Consider the following 15,342-nt stretch of genomic DNA (forward strand, 5'->3'; position numbering starts at 1 on the left):
ACACTTGCAGTTAGCAGTTTCATCCGACACTGACTCAGCTGACATACCTTGAGGAAATTCGTCAGACTTCATACAGCTCTCTCTAGAGCACAAAAGGCTTTACACATTTTTTTCACATATGCAGTCATATTCTTTGAAACCAGTAAATAGACCTGTAAAACCAGTGGGGTTCTCCTTGAAACATTCACAAATGCTTTATTGATCAGTTATAAGCCATTAATAAGAAGAACTTTTGTGATACCAGGTTGTAGAAAATCCTCCTCCAGCACCAAATTAGGTTTGTCCTGTACATAAATCTATTCAGCCACTACAACTAACAGCAACGTATTATAATTAATAGTGACTTATTAATGGCTTTTAACTGATCTATAAAATATTTGTCAATGCTTTATTAACCATTATAACCCAGTATAGAGAAAGTGTTACCTATTTTTTATTTTGAATATTTGCTAGTTATGTATTTGTATGTATTATAAAATAAAAACCTCAAAAAATCAGTCTGACATTTTCAGCTTGTATATGTCTTTGTGATGTTCTTCACAAAACTGTTTTAAAGAAGTGAGACTATGTCAGTTTGTGCATCAGTACTGTTTGTGTGTTATATTAAGACAATAATCTGCAGCACATTCCCCATGCCCACCATCTCATACATGCATGAATGGGACTATAAACATACAGTATGCACGCTCACATACATGTGCATGTTGAGTTGCACATGGATGTTTGTCATGTGACAAACAGGACCATACTTTTATGGTGTAGATAAAAAACTACAAATTGCTCATAACTGTGAATATTTAACAAGTATGTTTAGATTTCATTTTATACAAAGGCCCTCATATGATATGATCTTCACACAACATCTTTAAATCTTATAAATAGACCTATCTTCTGCTAAGTATTGCAGTCTTTTCTGTGCTGAAATTCTATTGTTATTCTAATGTAAAATAATTATTCTAGAAAGCGCTGCCTACTGAACCCACAACTGATTGAAGTGTAAGAATTCAGAGGGCTTAATCATTTTGACAGAAAGATCCACAAGTCTCAGAGACCAAATCCAATTATCAACATGCTCAGACTTTAATCCAGAGCCCAAGACTTTCTAAAATTAATTGAAATACATTTTTAGACATGTAAAGGTGTGAAACATGTTCATTTTAACTGAAATTGATGCTGACATCAATGCGTATATCAAAATGCTAGACCTTTTGATCTTGTCTAACTCATCAATAGATATATATAATATAGAAATATAGAATAGTTGGAAGGTTATTCTGTTTTCAAAGTGACAAAACAAACATTCCAAGTCATTTAAACACATTTGAACTAATAAAAAAAAAAAAAAAAATCTGAATATCAATGAAAAGTTCAGTATTTCCAATGTGCTATAGAGGTAAGTACATGAAAGAAATCTGTTGAGCAAAACTATTTCCTACTAATTATAGTCATAATTGTAGGGTTTCAAATGTAATACATGTAATTAACATTAACATTAATTAAAACTCCATCTTTGACTGTGCAGTTCATCGGTTTCCCCCCTGCCCCTATGGTTCAAAATGGATTGTAATATAAAACAAACAGTGATCAGGCTCCATGGAGGCCTCAAGCTGGCTCTGGACCAGAGTCACAGCAAAAGGCCTGTCAAAAAACAAACAAACAAAAAAAAAACAACACACACCCACACACATGAGAAGAAAAGTTGGAAAGCTAGTCCTGAGATGAGAGGTGACAATCAAGGTGAATGAAATTGTCTTACCGTCGGTCATAGAGATGAAGGATGGTTACAAGCTCTTTTCAACATCCCCATCAAACACACACACACACAGAAATAATCGACTGACTGGTTGACTGACACGTTTGCAAAGAGACAGAGTGACCAGAGAATGTGTGTATGTGTGTGCATATGAGTGTGTATAGCACTCTGTCACTGAGTGCCACTGCCCCCTTTCTTTCTTTCCCCTCTGCTGCAAATCCCTGTTTGCAACAATCCCCTCCTCTCCCGCTCTCTCTCTCTTCCCCCATATTCCTCTCTCATCGTTCACAGACTCACACTCACTGGCCATGTCTCTCTCTCAGTTTTTATCTCTCTCACTGTCTGTCTCTTTATTCTTTTTTCTAATTCTTTTCCAACTTTTTGTCCCTCTGTTTTTTTGTACCCCACAGGCCCTTCTCTCTCACACACACACCTATAAATTCACCTTTCTGTCCCTTGGACCCTTCATACTATTATCATTATTATTAAAGGTCAAAAAGACTGAGTTTCATGCATGCACACACTACCACACACATTAGCTATTTTGTCCCATGGCAAATGGCGTGAAGTGCAGGTCATACACAGTTGTCACGCACTGTTCTGCACAATAACATGTACTGATGACTGCTCAGATTCAGTTTGTCACTGATAAATAAAGTTTAGTCACCCATCACTGAGTAAAACAGTCTTGACAGTTGGACTGACTCAGTACTGCCTCATGGTGGACACTCACAGCTACTGACCTGTTATATGATGCAGGATTGCAGGAAAATCCTCAACTTAGTTTAGCGCTATAAACTTATAGTGATGTTACAAGTCTTTATTTAGGTAATCAATGTGATTCAGACTTATGACAACAAATGTTCTTACACATTTGATTTAACACCTTTGATTTCACTCCAGTGGAAGAGCAGCTAAGATTATTTAAAGACCTGGAACAAGCTGGGACAGAATAACAATGCCATCTATCTATATCTATCTGTAGATTGACAGATAGATATAGGTCTTTTACATATCCAGTAAAACTTAACTCCAGTGTGCTGGTGCTGGTAGCCTTTGAATTCTTTACAATTTAATAGATTTTTTAAAATAAAAAATAAAAAGTCCTAATTATTTATCACCTCAGCCCCATGTACTAAGCAGTATTCCTTTCCTTGATTTCTGTAGATTTAATTGTGACTCCATAATGTATGTATTTCTGAACAGGCATCATGTAGGCTCAGTATAAACTAAATTAATAAATATCTTAAAACTGGACTGGATACTGTGCTCCTTATAGACAAAGATTCTGTAAAAAAAAAAAAGATATTTCTCTACTTTAATGCAACTTTAGGTGTCTTCATCTGATTGCTTTAGCATTTTAATAATTACTTTCAATATAATTGTTAAAAATAAACAATTGCAAAAAAAAACATCCAAATACATGACTATAATGAGTGATTTTAAAAATGTTGCATGTCATTGTAGTTTTTAGATAAGCAAAGCCATATTGTGCTGCTGTCTTAAATATTTCCACAAAGGGGGTTTGGTTTTGTTCTCAGACCACAGCACCCCCTGTGTCTCCACACTGTCTCTCAGTTGGACTCAAAATCTCTGAATTTATTGTTCTTTTAGTCCGATCAGAGAAATGCACAACAAGCATTTCTCAATGATCCCTAAAAGCTAAACTTGTTAATCCAAGGACTCTCTGTGTCTTAATAGTGTCTCGTTAAGGAATCAGTGAGTTAATAGTGTCTTCACAAATCTGATTTGGATGGTAAACAAAAACTTCAAGACAGGCAGACATGCTGACTCATGAAAATAGCACAATGCTCATAAACAGGAGTTTAAAGTTTTATTTGTATTTTACTTCACTGTTCAGTGCAAACTAGGGTCTCTGATAAGCCATCATAGTCTGTTCTTTCAGTTTCCCCTCTTCATTCTCTATTTTAACCTCTCTATCTGTCCATCATTTGTGTTTCCGGAGAAAGATTAGCAGTTAAACCAACAGGGCCTCCCATGAGGGTGAGGCACAAAGAGAGGGAGAGACAGAGGAACTTACCTCATTCTTCATGCCAAACACATCACCACCCCTCATAGATCTGCAGTCATACACATATGCCCTGCATCCACCTCACATTCAGATGGGACTTGATTTACAGCCTCAGACTGTTCACTGTTCTTCTGAAGCCTCATTACTGTAATTATCCCTTTACAGGGTTCAGCACTGTGATCATCATATTAGGTAGAGGTCGTAGTAGAAGATGCAGTAGTGGCTGTATTCTGATTGCATGTTGTATATTTCCTATAGTATATGAGAAATATATAACAAATAACCTAAAAGAGGTAAATCAGTGAGTGCAGCATGGTGATTTGGTGGTTAGCACTGTTGCCTCACAACAAGAAGGTTCCTGGTTTGAAATCCAGCAGGGGCCTTTCTGTGTGGACTTTGCATGTTCTCCCTGTGCTTGCGTGGGTTTTCTCCAGGTACTCCAGTTTCCTCCCACAGTCCAAAAACATGTATGTCAGGTTGCAGTGAATATGCTGCCGTTTGTCTGTGGATTAGGTTGTTAAATGTTCAAGTCCTGACCACCACAAATTCAATTCCAGCCATATACATTATATTTTGATGGCAGCCCGGGAAAATAAAACCAAAACCATCTGCACTGTTAAATACCACTAAAGGTATGTGAAAAAAATTACTTTGGTTATTTGGGTGAAGTGACCCTTTAATCTAGAGCATCTTACATCATTGCCCAAAACCTCCTCAATGGGAAGCTGACCTCTCCATCAACCTCTTAACCCAGTTTCATACCCTCCAGCTTTTATCCTCTGAGAGGCTCTTAAGGCCAGGTAGGGTCATGAAACAGGAACTACTGAAGTGGGAGAGACTTGGTACAAGAGTCATATATAAACATACTGTAGGTGAAGGCTTTTGGATAAAGAGGACAAGAATTGGTAGACAAGCAGGGAAGTGATTCAGAAAATATAGACAGGACAATGACAGAGCTGAAGACCGATCTTCCCTCTGTGGACAGATGGTGTGAGGTTGAGGCCTGTAGGGTCCCACTAACTCTGCCTTATCCCACAGATATGTGTCCTAATCTGCTGCAAGCAGCAGGCTTACCCGTCTCACCTCACAAGGGGACCCCTCCCTCATTCCCTCCCTCTGACGATCTGTCTCCTTCACTCTCTACACACACACACACACGCACACTGAAGCTGTTCAATGACACAGTGGTGAGAAAAGATGCAGTATATGATGGCCCTTGATAATTAGCCCTAAGACCAAAACAATGATTTAATGGTTTGATTTAACCTGTTTAATCCTGGGTCAGTGAGATTAATCCCAAATGACAATGTTGAAAAAAATATAAGATGTAGAAAAAAGAAATATGTTAAAGATACAGATACAAAAACCAAAACAAAAAACAAACAGGTTTTGTGATATCAGGCGTCCTGTTACACTGGATAAACCATAAAACACATTGCTAGGGACAGTGAGAAACTCCAATCCATCCCTTTAAGTAAATGATCACTGCAAGCTCAGCTACAAAGCAAGGCAATATTAGGTTATACTGGGTGTGTGCCAGTAGTCCTTCCCACAGCATTTTGCCACACACACAGGTGTTACTAATAACATTAACCACAGCATCATTCCACTCCACCTTCATTAGCGTTATCATATGCACCTGTGTTTTGTGCACTGTGACATGTGAAAACATCTGCTGTGGAAAAAGGCATCGGCAGCATTCATCAATATGCTGTGAGTACAGTTTAGTATGTAAAGATAGGGTCTGTACTGTATTTATAGCAATCAATATGACTTATCAATGCTATTACATGTTTTTGGCCCTTTGAAACTCTTGTGCTTGTACTAGGAAAACCCACATGTCAAAGTGCTGCAACATATCAGATCTGACTCTATCTAAGACAACGTTATTGCAGATAATCCTCAGTCTCATCTTAATGTCTTCCCCCTACTTTTTTGTCAGTTCTATGTGTTGCCTAAAAATTAAAAAATCCCAGAAACCTTCATTCACAGCTAACAAAGGCCACATTCAACTGGCTGTAGCTCAACATTTGGAATTCTAATAATGTTTTATGAAAGTTAAAGGTAGTGTCAGCACCTACTTGCTGCCTTGATTAGATTTAGTTGAGAAGCTTGATACCACTCTCATATCTGTACAGCAAACATAAAGCTAACGTTACATCCAGAAGAAAGTTACAACATGCCAGAAGAGGGAAATAACTACCCTGACTCTAATAAAGGTTAAAAACTAGTTTAATCATAAATGGATTTGTGGGCATTAGAGGTGCTTTTACCTTTATATTTCTACCACTGAACAGACAAAAAAATATATATATAAACATTCATGCTGTTTTATTTGCTTCATCTCTCTAGTAAAAGCCATTGTTTTTCATTGACTTGGGGAAGACTGTTTATCGTTTAACTTCCTTGCTCCCGCCTTTTCATGGCTGTGTCTAATCACTGTTTTTGTAAAAGGAAGCTAATCCATCACTTCAACTGTTAATCTTTAAATTGCCCATTTGAGTCTGACTTTGAGCTTGTGTGGCTACAAGATTACACATTTCATACCTCTTAAGCTATTTACTGTCTTTTATTGATTTTCATTCCAGACCATCTTACTTGTGTTGTTTGTTTGTGTGCCTGAGAGCGTTTACCTCGTGTTATCCACAAGTGGGGTCTCATTGTGAGTGGACTTATCAGGCTAGTCATGGGATTAGCACTGATTCTCCCCCTGAAACTAGTGTCAGATTAACAAATATCTATGAATTTGGTCTGTAATGTAGACAAGCTGTCAGTACCCCTGCGATTACCTCCCCTACCCCAGCCTGAACTGTTTATTGACACCTCAGATCAGTGGACACACTTATTATAATCACATCACTTCTATTTATACACTCGCAGGTCTATTTGTGCTGCAGGTACAGCTAAACATTCGATATTTACATGTTAAATTATAATCTGAAGTTTGCCACAAAATCTCACTGATGTTGATGCACATGATGTTTGATTTCAGACCAATTATTTCACCTTATATTGCTGAAAAATGAGAGCATAGACATAGAACATATTTTGTTAATGAGTATCTGTTCATCTATTTGTTTATAAATCACACAAACTTTTCAATAAATCATCATCCACGAACATGTTTGTGTGTAATTAACAAAAATGTTGCTGAAAGGTTCTAAATTTAGACAGATGGCACATACAAACAAACATAAAGTATTAAACGGCTCTAATCTTAAAAAACAACAACAAACAAACAGATGAACAGAGATGGAAATTGGGGGTGGCAGCAGACAAAGAGACATAGACAGAGGTTAGGGAGGATGAGGAGGAGGAAGATAGGGATGAACGGATTAAGGTGGTCAATACTTTGGCTCCTCTCCCAGACTGAGAGATGACACTAAATCTGTTAATTCATTCCCCCGTCTCCGCTCCCTCCTTCTTTCCTCGCGTAGTTGCTCTGACTCTTCTCCCCTCTGCAAAATTATAACTTTTTTCAATAACAAATTCTTAAATAGCCAGGGCAAATTCTATATGTAAATTCAAATTTGTTGATGTTTGGTATTTAACAGAAAATTATTCTGAGAAAATTTTCAGATAGTGTCAAGAACATAAACATTAGGGAGAAGATGGTGAAGGAAACTTGAAATAAATAACACATTTGAATCCAGATATTTTCAGTAATTATAAACTTCAGCTGAGGAGGCGTTAACTTGAGGCTATAACTCCTCTGCAGTACACCTACAGTACTTTTGCTGCAACATTAAAATTAAAATGCCTGTCTTACTTGTACTTGTCATATGTAAATACAAAAGTTTGTGTACTTGGGTTTGAGTGACATGACTGACAGTAGCTGTAAAAATGCACATTCCTTTAAAAATTCTCTTTATTGGGTTATTATAAAGTATATCATTCTAGTAATTTATGATTAGTATTTACTGTACTTTCATGAAATTTTGATTATTATTCCCATGGTTTTACCAACACAGTCACATTCTGTGCAGACTGTTGTAGACTTCTCTTATTGTTAAATTTTATATATACACGCTTCCAAAGACAATTATTTTTATTTCATATTATTTATATATGAGGCATGTTAGTTTGTACCATTTATGTACAGGCTCACTGTGTCAAAGTACAAGCCCACAGAGCATGACTATAGTCTGGTATGACAATTCACATTTTAGACAAAATGCAGTGTTGTAACTTATTTATTTATTATGTTCTTTATATTTTTGTTAATATCATAGCAAAAAATTGTCCTAATAATCCAATATTATCATAGAATTTCTAACAATGCTTGAATGCTGCCCCTCCTTCTAACAGTAATTACATAATATAATACAGTACATAATCCTGATTAGCTGTACGCAGTAGATGTGCAGGTCTGTGTACATGTTGATTAGCTGCAGCTACACCTGTGACTGATGCTGTTTGAGCCGCTCAGTCTAACAAACAGGCTGCAGGGCCATAAGGTGACTCCAAACGCAGCGACCCTGGTCGCCCATTAGGGAGACGGTTCCCATGACGACCTAGCTCACTTATGACCTTTTGCAGACATGGTTGTAATTACATTACATTACGCTCTAGCTTGTCACTGTCTGCTTTATGACTCATTTCCCACAAATATCATTCAGCAGGCCTGCTGTGAAGAGCCACATGCAAATACACTTTCACAGCTTGTTAATGCTCTGACAGCATGGAGGTTAAATAATTTCTCTTAGGAAATAGTTCTTATGTGCTAATTCTTTTAACAGGCAATTTAAGTAAATGTACTGCAAGTAGAAGTTAGTGGTTTTCAAGTTCTATTCAGCACTTTTAAAACATGAACTGAACCTGGTCTCGCAAGTTACAAAATAGTTTTTTCACACGTGGTAACTGGTAACTCCTTCAACCCGGAAGGAAGAGGATTTGGATTTGGATTTTGGAGGAGTATTGTGTGAGCACAATCATGCACATTTCTTTGGATTGCCTGCATCCTTTTATTTTCACGCATCTTTCTCCTCTACCCACACATGTTCTCTCTCTGGCTCCTCTCTTCCCTCGGCCTTTATGCGATCATGTTGCTTGGTAACAGCAGAAGAATGATGAGAAGAGTAGGATGTGTTCGGGTGCCTCCCGTGTAATGTGATGTGTCCTCACATCAGTAAGGAATATGGCAAAATATGGCCACAAAATGAGCAGAATGAAACGTACTCAAATCTAAATTCAAATTTCAGGTGTGATCATGCAGACAAAAAAAATCTTTTGGTCCTACTAATAATTTCATTGCTTGTTAAAAACTCTAAATGGTGTTTTTTAAATTATTATAGGATTAGGTTTATTAGATACAGTAACTTTAAAAATATATGGGCAACCTCAGTCTTTCCCATTATAAGAATGTTGGTTGAGGTGCCATTGAGTCATGTAATTGCTAATCAATAAGGAGATACGGCCTAATCTGAATAAATACAACAGCATTGTACAAATCCTAATTATGCCAAGAAAGTGCCTGTAGATCAAGCATGAAATCTTGCTTGAAAAATGTAAAATAAATAAATAAATAAAGGTTTAGAAAAATATTTAAGAAAAATAAATCAAATTCTCTGTTTAACGTTTTGGTCAAAAATGTGTGTATCTGAAGTTTCAAAGCTCCATTTTCTGGGCTGCCGTGCACAATTCATCAATAATGAAGAACTTTCTTTTTAAGAGAATATCATTAGAATGGATTCCACTTTACATTCAAAGTGGAGAGGGACTAAAAGTTCAACTCAACACTGGGGTTATATTTCACTGTGCTTTTAGGAAGCCACTGTACTCTGCCTCTAATCTCGCCATAAATCAAAGTTTAAGATGTTAAATTGCTTCAGAAGAGACTCAGCCCAGAGTGACTGTGCTAAGAGTGGATGTGGGGCCGGATATTAAATCACTTTTTATCTGGAAAACTGCAGTGATTAATTAACAAAAATATGGAGACTGAATGATTAAAGAGATCTTTTTAGGTTCATGCATGCAGTATCTCTCTGTTTTGTCTGACATTGTCTCCAAGCAGCCGTAACATCTGGGGAAAAGAGAGGTATATTGCAGAGATGCATTTATGAACTCTGCAAAATATACATTTAACATTCAACACAGCAATTAGTCTCAGTCAACTGAGAAACCTTCTCAGAAATTCACCAGAGGCTGTTTGCTTGTTGAAAATCAATGACCTGGTGGAAAAACAGCTTCTTTATCTCTATTTCAGCAAACTGCAAAGAAGATTTCCTCTCCCCATGGGAGTATCCTAACTCGTATCTGACTCATTATAGCATCTTTGAAAAAAAAGGTCATGGCATGGTTGCTACTGACAACCTGCACAGTGGAGCTCTCCTCAGATCCTGTTTCATTTGTAGGGACCAGTCGCCCCCTGCTGTTTCTCACTCTCTTTGACTTGTGTGACTGCATGAAGTTGCCATGCCAACCAGAGGGGGCATTTCTGAAGTCAGGAAGCAAATTTAGCATCCACCTATGATCATGGAAATCAAACCAGTCAGTGGGATGCCTGTTATTGCAAAAAGGGGGGGGAAAATGGCTCCACAGCTTCAGTTTGTACCTGATTTAGTTGTTTTGTTTTACTTTTTAGCTAACATTGATGCATTTTGCAGTTAGAACTGCATTAGCATGGGGACATAAACATTTCTGGCTGCTTGTAAGTAGCAACAACGCAAACAACGCAACAAGAACGTACTACCGCTTCTAAGTTGCTAGCAAACTGGCTGCTTATTTACACATTCAGCAGATGTCTTTATTAACTGTGAGTCTTGTTTCTGTCCCCCAGATAAATATGGGTGTAGTATTCACTCGTGTTTGGCTGCTGAAGAAAACAGATCTTCACCTGGGGAGACTGAACCTAAAAGCTGCAGGCTGTTAAATCAAAACATTAATAGTTCCATAAACCAAAGAACTGTAAAGTTTAATGTGACGTGTGGATAACTAGACAGATAAGAAACATCCAGGAGCTAACAATAGTAGAACAACAATTAAATTAAATGATTGATTGATAATTTCACCAGAGGTAACCAACAAATTGTTAGGATGAAAGGCACAAAAGTCACAGGTGTTTTTTTTGGTTTTTTTTCTATTAGTGTTTTATTCATACAGTGAGGGTGCTCATACATAATATTTATTTTTTCTAGAAAATATATTACCTTTCAGTTCCTGAAAGCAAAACTAGATATAAATCATCAAATTTTATTTCATAAGAAGCAACTCATTTTCAAGTGTCAACCAAGACAATCAACTGTATATCAGCAGTCAAAATGCAGATTTAAGAAATCACATTCTAATGAAGACATTTTTATCTTCTGTCTAGCAAAGCCACAATGTTCGAGCACTCAGCCCACCATCCACCAAAACAAAAGACAATGATCGGTTGGGTTTTCTAAAGTAGCAAATACTGTTGAAATACTGTAGCCACAAAGAAGAGTTGAGCAGGTTTTTCATGTGAGGTAAGTAAAGACAGAAACACGGTCGGGGTGAAGTTAAAGAGGGAGGCAAAGTGACATTGAGGAAAGTGAGTGCTTCAACAGAAGTCAGTGACTGATGCTTTGTGTCGTCTGTCCTGTTGCGCTGTTACATGTTTTCTCCCTGGTTCTCCCGTCCTCATGTTTTTCTTTGTTTTCTGGATGATATGCTCCACAGTTGTCATGACAACGCTTTGGCTGGACAGCAGCAGGTGAATTTCACAAAAGCTCACTGTGACCAGGTGGTGAGCTGATGCTGTCTGCAAAGGACAGGTCCATTACAAAAAAAAAAAAATTAAAATATCACTGTGGTTGATCAATATCTATTCATCTGTAATCTACAGTAATCTATTGACGTCAAAAGTAAGTGAACCCTTTGGAATTGCCTGCATTTATATATGGTTATTTAAAAGTACCATATGACCAGATCTGCCCTGCAATTATGAACAAGCACAATCTTTTTTAACTCACAAATCTCACAAATGTTCTTGTCCATATTAAATATGGACAGAGCTACTTTCACTTATGAAAACAAACATTTGCATTTGCAAAGTTATTCCAAAGAACCATCTGCTAATGTGAACCATGCCTCACAAAAAAGCCATCTCAGCATATTTACATCAAAGAATTATTGATTTATATAAGCTGTAGCTGAAGATTTACTTCTGTGGCTGCTCTCCGTAAAAATGATCACCCAGTGGGATGACTCCAAAAGCATACTAAACACTGAAGTATATCAAGCACAGAAAAGCCACCTTTTGGAGTGGCCCATACAGACCTCAGACCTTAACTCAATAAAGATGAAACCTTAGAGAGGCGTATGTCTGAGCAGAAGCTGTTGTCTAAGGAAGAAAGGTGCGAAATTCAAAGCGCTCTGCACGTCTGAGACACAGCTACAGGAAACACTTATTCGTAGTTACTGCTGCCAAAAGAGGATGGACTTGTTATTAAAGCCAAGGGTTCACTTAGTTTTTCCACCAGCACTGTGAATGATAATAATTGTGTGTTATTAGTTTGAGCATGTTGTGTTTGTCTGTTCTTAGATGAAGGTCAAATCATATTTTATGACCAATTAGTGCAGAAAACATTACAATAATCCATTCGCTGTATTATAATGTTTCTCTGTAACTCAGTCTTTTTATAGATACTGATTTAATTATCATGTTCTACAATAGTAACACATACTGCAGTGTCTGATTATCACTTGACTCATACTCGGTAACATCTGCTACACACACAAACATAAATAAAAACAGAGAGACATGTACCAGACAAGTCCAGTGACTTATTTCTGTTTTGGGGTAGTCTAGGTTTTTTCACAGGGGGTTTGCGATTTGGGGGCTTCTCAACGTTATTAGGGCTTTCCCTGTCAGTGCCTGAGTTCAGTGAGGACAGGAAACACAAATTAACAGTTAGATACAGACATTTTACAGACAAGTCAACATATACAGACAAATTCCATTCACAAATATACATAGTGTAACAAACTGTCAGGTTAGTGATAACAGCATAAAGAAAAGTGCAGGAAAAAAACACAAAACTGTACCTGCATCACAAGACATGGCCTTTCTGTTTCTCTGTGGTTTCACTGGCGCCTGAGGTCTCAGGCCTTCATCACCTGAACATGTATGAAAAAAAATTAGGGAAAAAAAGCCATGCTTACATGTTATATCATATATGTTTCCAAACAGGATACAATATAATATTATAATATTAGATAATATATGATATGATCATTAACACATATATCATATATACAGTAAAAAGGCTATATATTATTTCTGTCTGCAAACCTAAGTTACAAATAGATTATCTAAATCAAGAACTACAGCCTTGTGTAGAGATAATTTAACCAAACACAGTTTTATCCAGGGACATTAGCCAAAGAGATACATTTCATGTTTTATTGTGTTTTATATGATCATTTAAAATAAAAGTTTAACATTTTGGGAAATATGATATAAGCTAATTCGCTGGAACAGACATGGGAGTGGTATCAAGCTTCTCATCTCTCAAAAAGTGTATTTTAGAAAAAATGTAATGAACCTTTCAGCCTTATATAACTTGTGGATCAAAACAGACAAATGCAAAACACCCAGAGCGAAATTTTACACTGAGCGACAGTAAGCAGCTTCTGGTATCTTCTTCTTTTCCTTTCAGCTGCTCCCTTCAGGGGTCGCCACAGAGAATCATCTGCCTCCATTTAACCCTATCCTCTGTATCCTCCTCACCCACACCAACTATCCTCATGTCCTCCTTCACTACATCCAAGAACCTCCTCTTTGGTCTTCCTCTAGGCCTCCTTCCTGGCAGCTTTAACCTCAGCATCCTTTTACCAATGTATTCACTGTCCCTCCTCTGAACATGTCCAAACCATCTCAATCTGGCTTCCCTGGCTTTTTCTCCACAACATCTAACATGAGCTGTCCCTCTGATGTACTTTACTCCACCTGTTCCAATCTGCTTGCACACGTCTCTTCACTTCTTTTCCATACTCTCTGTTGCTCTGGATTGTTGACCCTAGTACTCCACTCCCTGTAACCTCATTGTAACCTACTTGAGTCCCTCTCATTTACACACGTACTCTGTTTTACTGCGGCTAACCTTCATTCCTATGAAGAAAGCTAAAATAACACAAAGGAAACCATGTATGAGGGTTTGTACGTGTCGAGATAAAATGACTTACATAATCAATTTAAAGATATTATTCATTTTGCAGTGATTTATTCAAAATAAAACTTTTTGCTTTTGCTGTTATTTCTATATTTTCTGGTGCAGGTACCTTGACTTGCTGCTCTGTCTGGAAATCCATGCCCAGGTTTGTTAACAGGAGGCGGCACAGGAGGAGGAGGTAAGTTCCTCTCATTGGCTGATTCTTTTGGAAAAGTCACATATGAGGACGTCTTTGGCTGTTTGTTAGGTCAGAATAGAAAATAAGAACAAACCATGGACCAACGACAAAGAAAACTGTCAAATACAAAATTTTCTAAAAAGAAAAGATATATACAATACCGTGTATATTTGAATATACACGGTATTGTAACAGTATTTGTATCCAATCTGTTCATACAATACAGTGTTATAAAAATGTGACAGCTCAAGTGTGGCCATAAAATATACACCTTTTCAGGAATTGGAGGAGGCTGGCCCTCTGAATCTCTTCTTTTTTCTCTTTCTTTCTTTTCCATTTTCCCAAGATCTCTGTCTGTATCTCCTTCTTCTTCTGTACCTGCAAATTATTAAAGAGTAAATGCAACCTTGGTTTGGTTTGTTTACACACCAAGTCGAACTGTTTCTATAAAGCTGAAATCTATGATGCAGCACAATGAGGATGACAGCGAAATACCTGGTAGAGCATCTGAGCTCTCAAGTCGATGTCTTTGCCTCAGTTTGGACAAGTTGGGTTTACTGCTTTGCGGCGGGGGGTCGGGTTTAGATGCGTAAGCAGCAGGTCGGCCTCCTCCTCCGCTGCTCCTCCATCCTTCTGTTAAGCCACCAGCAGCATCAGGACATGCATGTCTGTCTCCCTGCATGTCCTGCTGATGCCAGTCTGCAGCTGCTGTCTCTGTGTTTTTCAGAGGATCTGTTTCCTGTTTTGGTGAAGGAGTCCTGTCTGATGGGTATGGGGGAAGTGGCCTTTGAGCCAGATGAAGAGCTGGAACTTGTCTGTCCATCTTTCTGCCTGGAGCTCTGCCCTCGGTCCACTGGCTGTCCAGCTGTATGTCTGCTGGCCTGTTTTCTGACCATGACCGGTCTATCTGTCTGCCGCCCATCCACTGTCTTTCTATCTTTCTGTCAATCTGCCGCTGGGTGTGTCTGTCAACAGTCCATTGTCTGTCAATGTGTCTGTCTGGATGTCTGCTCTCAGGCCAGTACCTGTCTGTTTGTATGTCGGCCGTCCTCAGCTCTCCAAAAGTTCTTTCTTGTGGCCTGTCGTCAAACCACTTTTGATTGCTCTGCTTTGTGTCCATCCACTCCTTGTCTGCTTGCAGTACCTCTGTTGTCCTCTGTTTGTCATCAGCCCAATACTTGTCTGCCTCTGCCGGCTGATCAAACACAGCATCTGCTTCAGATTTCTGTCAAAACACAACAAA

The 15,342-nt window shown here is 38.0% G+C and overlaps 1 protein-coding gene across 1 annotated transcript in view; it reads right to left on the reverse strand.

Annotated features, from left to right (window-relative positions):
• Nucleotides 1-11,158: 11,158 nt before the first annotated feature.
• Nucleotides 11,159-15,342, reverse strand: part of LOC113129211 (capping protein, Arp2/3 and myosin-I linker protein 3-like) — a 28,283-nt gene continuing 24,099 nt past the window's right edge. Inside the window, exons 35-40 of the mRNA XM_026305078.1 lie at nt 14,595-15,324; nt 14,371-14,477; nt 14,031-14,157; nt 12,795-12,866; nt 12,517-12,624; nt 11,159-11,508 (exon numbers count right to left, since the gene is read on the reverse strand). Of these exons, the coding sequence (XP_026160863.1) occupies nt 11,468-11,508; nt 12,517-12,624; nt 12,795-12,866; nt 14,031-14,157; nt 14,371-14,477; nt 14,595-15,324 (1,185 nt within the window). The 3' untranslated portion in view covers nt 11,159-11,467. The remainder of the gene's footprint in view (nt 11,509-12,516; nt 12,625-12,794; nt 12,867-14,030; nt 14,158-14,370; nt 14,478-14,594; nt 15,325-15,342) is intronic.

The sequence above is a fragment of the Mastacembelus armatus genome, chromosome 4, assembly GCF_900324485.2.
Source record: "Mastacembelus armatus chromosome 4, fMasArm1.2, whole genome shotgun sequence".
Taxonomy (NCBI): Eukaryota; Metazoa; Chordata; class Actinopteri; order Synbranchiformes; family Mastacembelidae; genus Mastacembelus; species Mastacembelus armatus.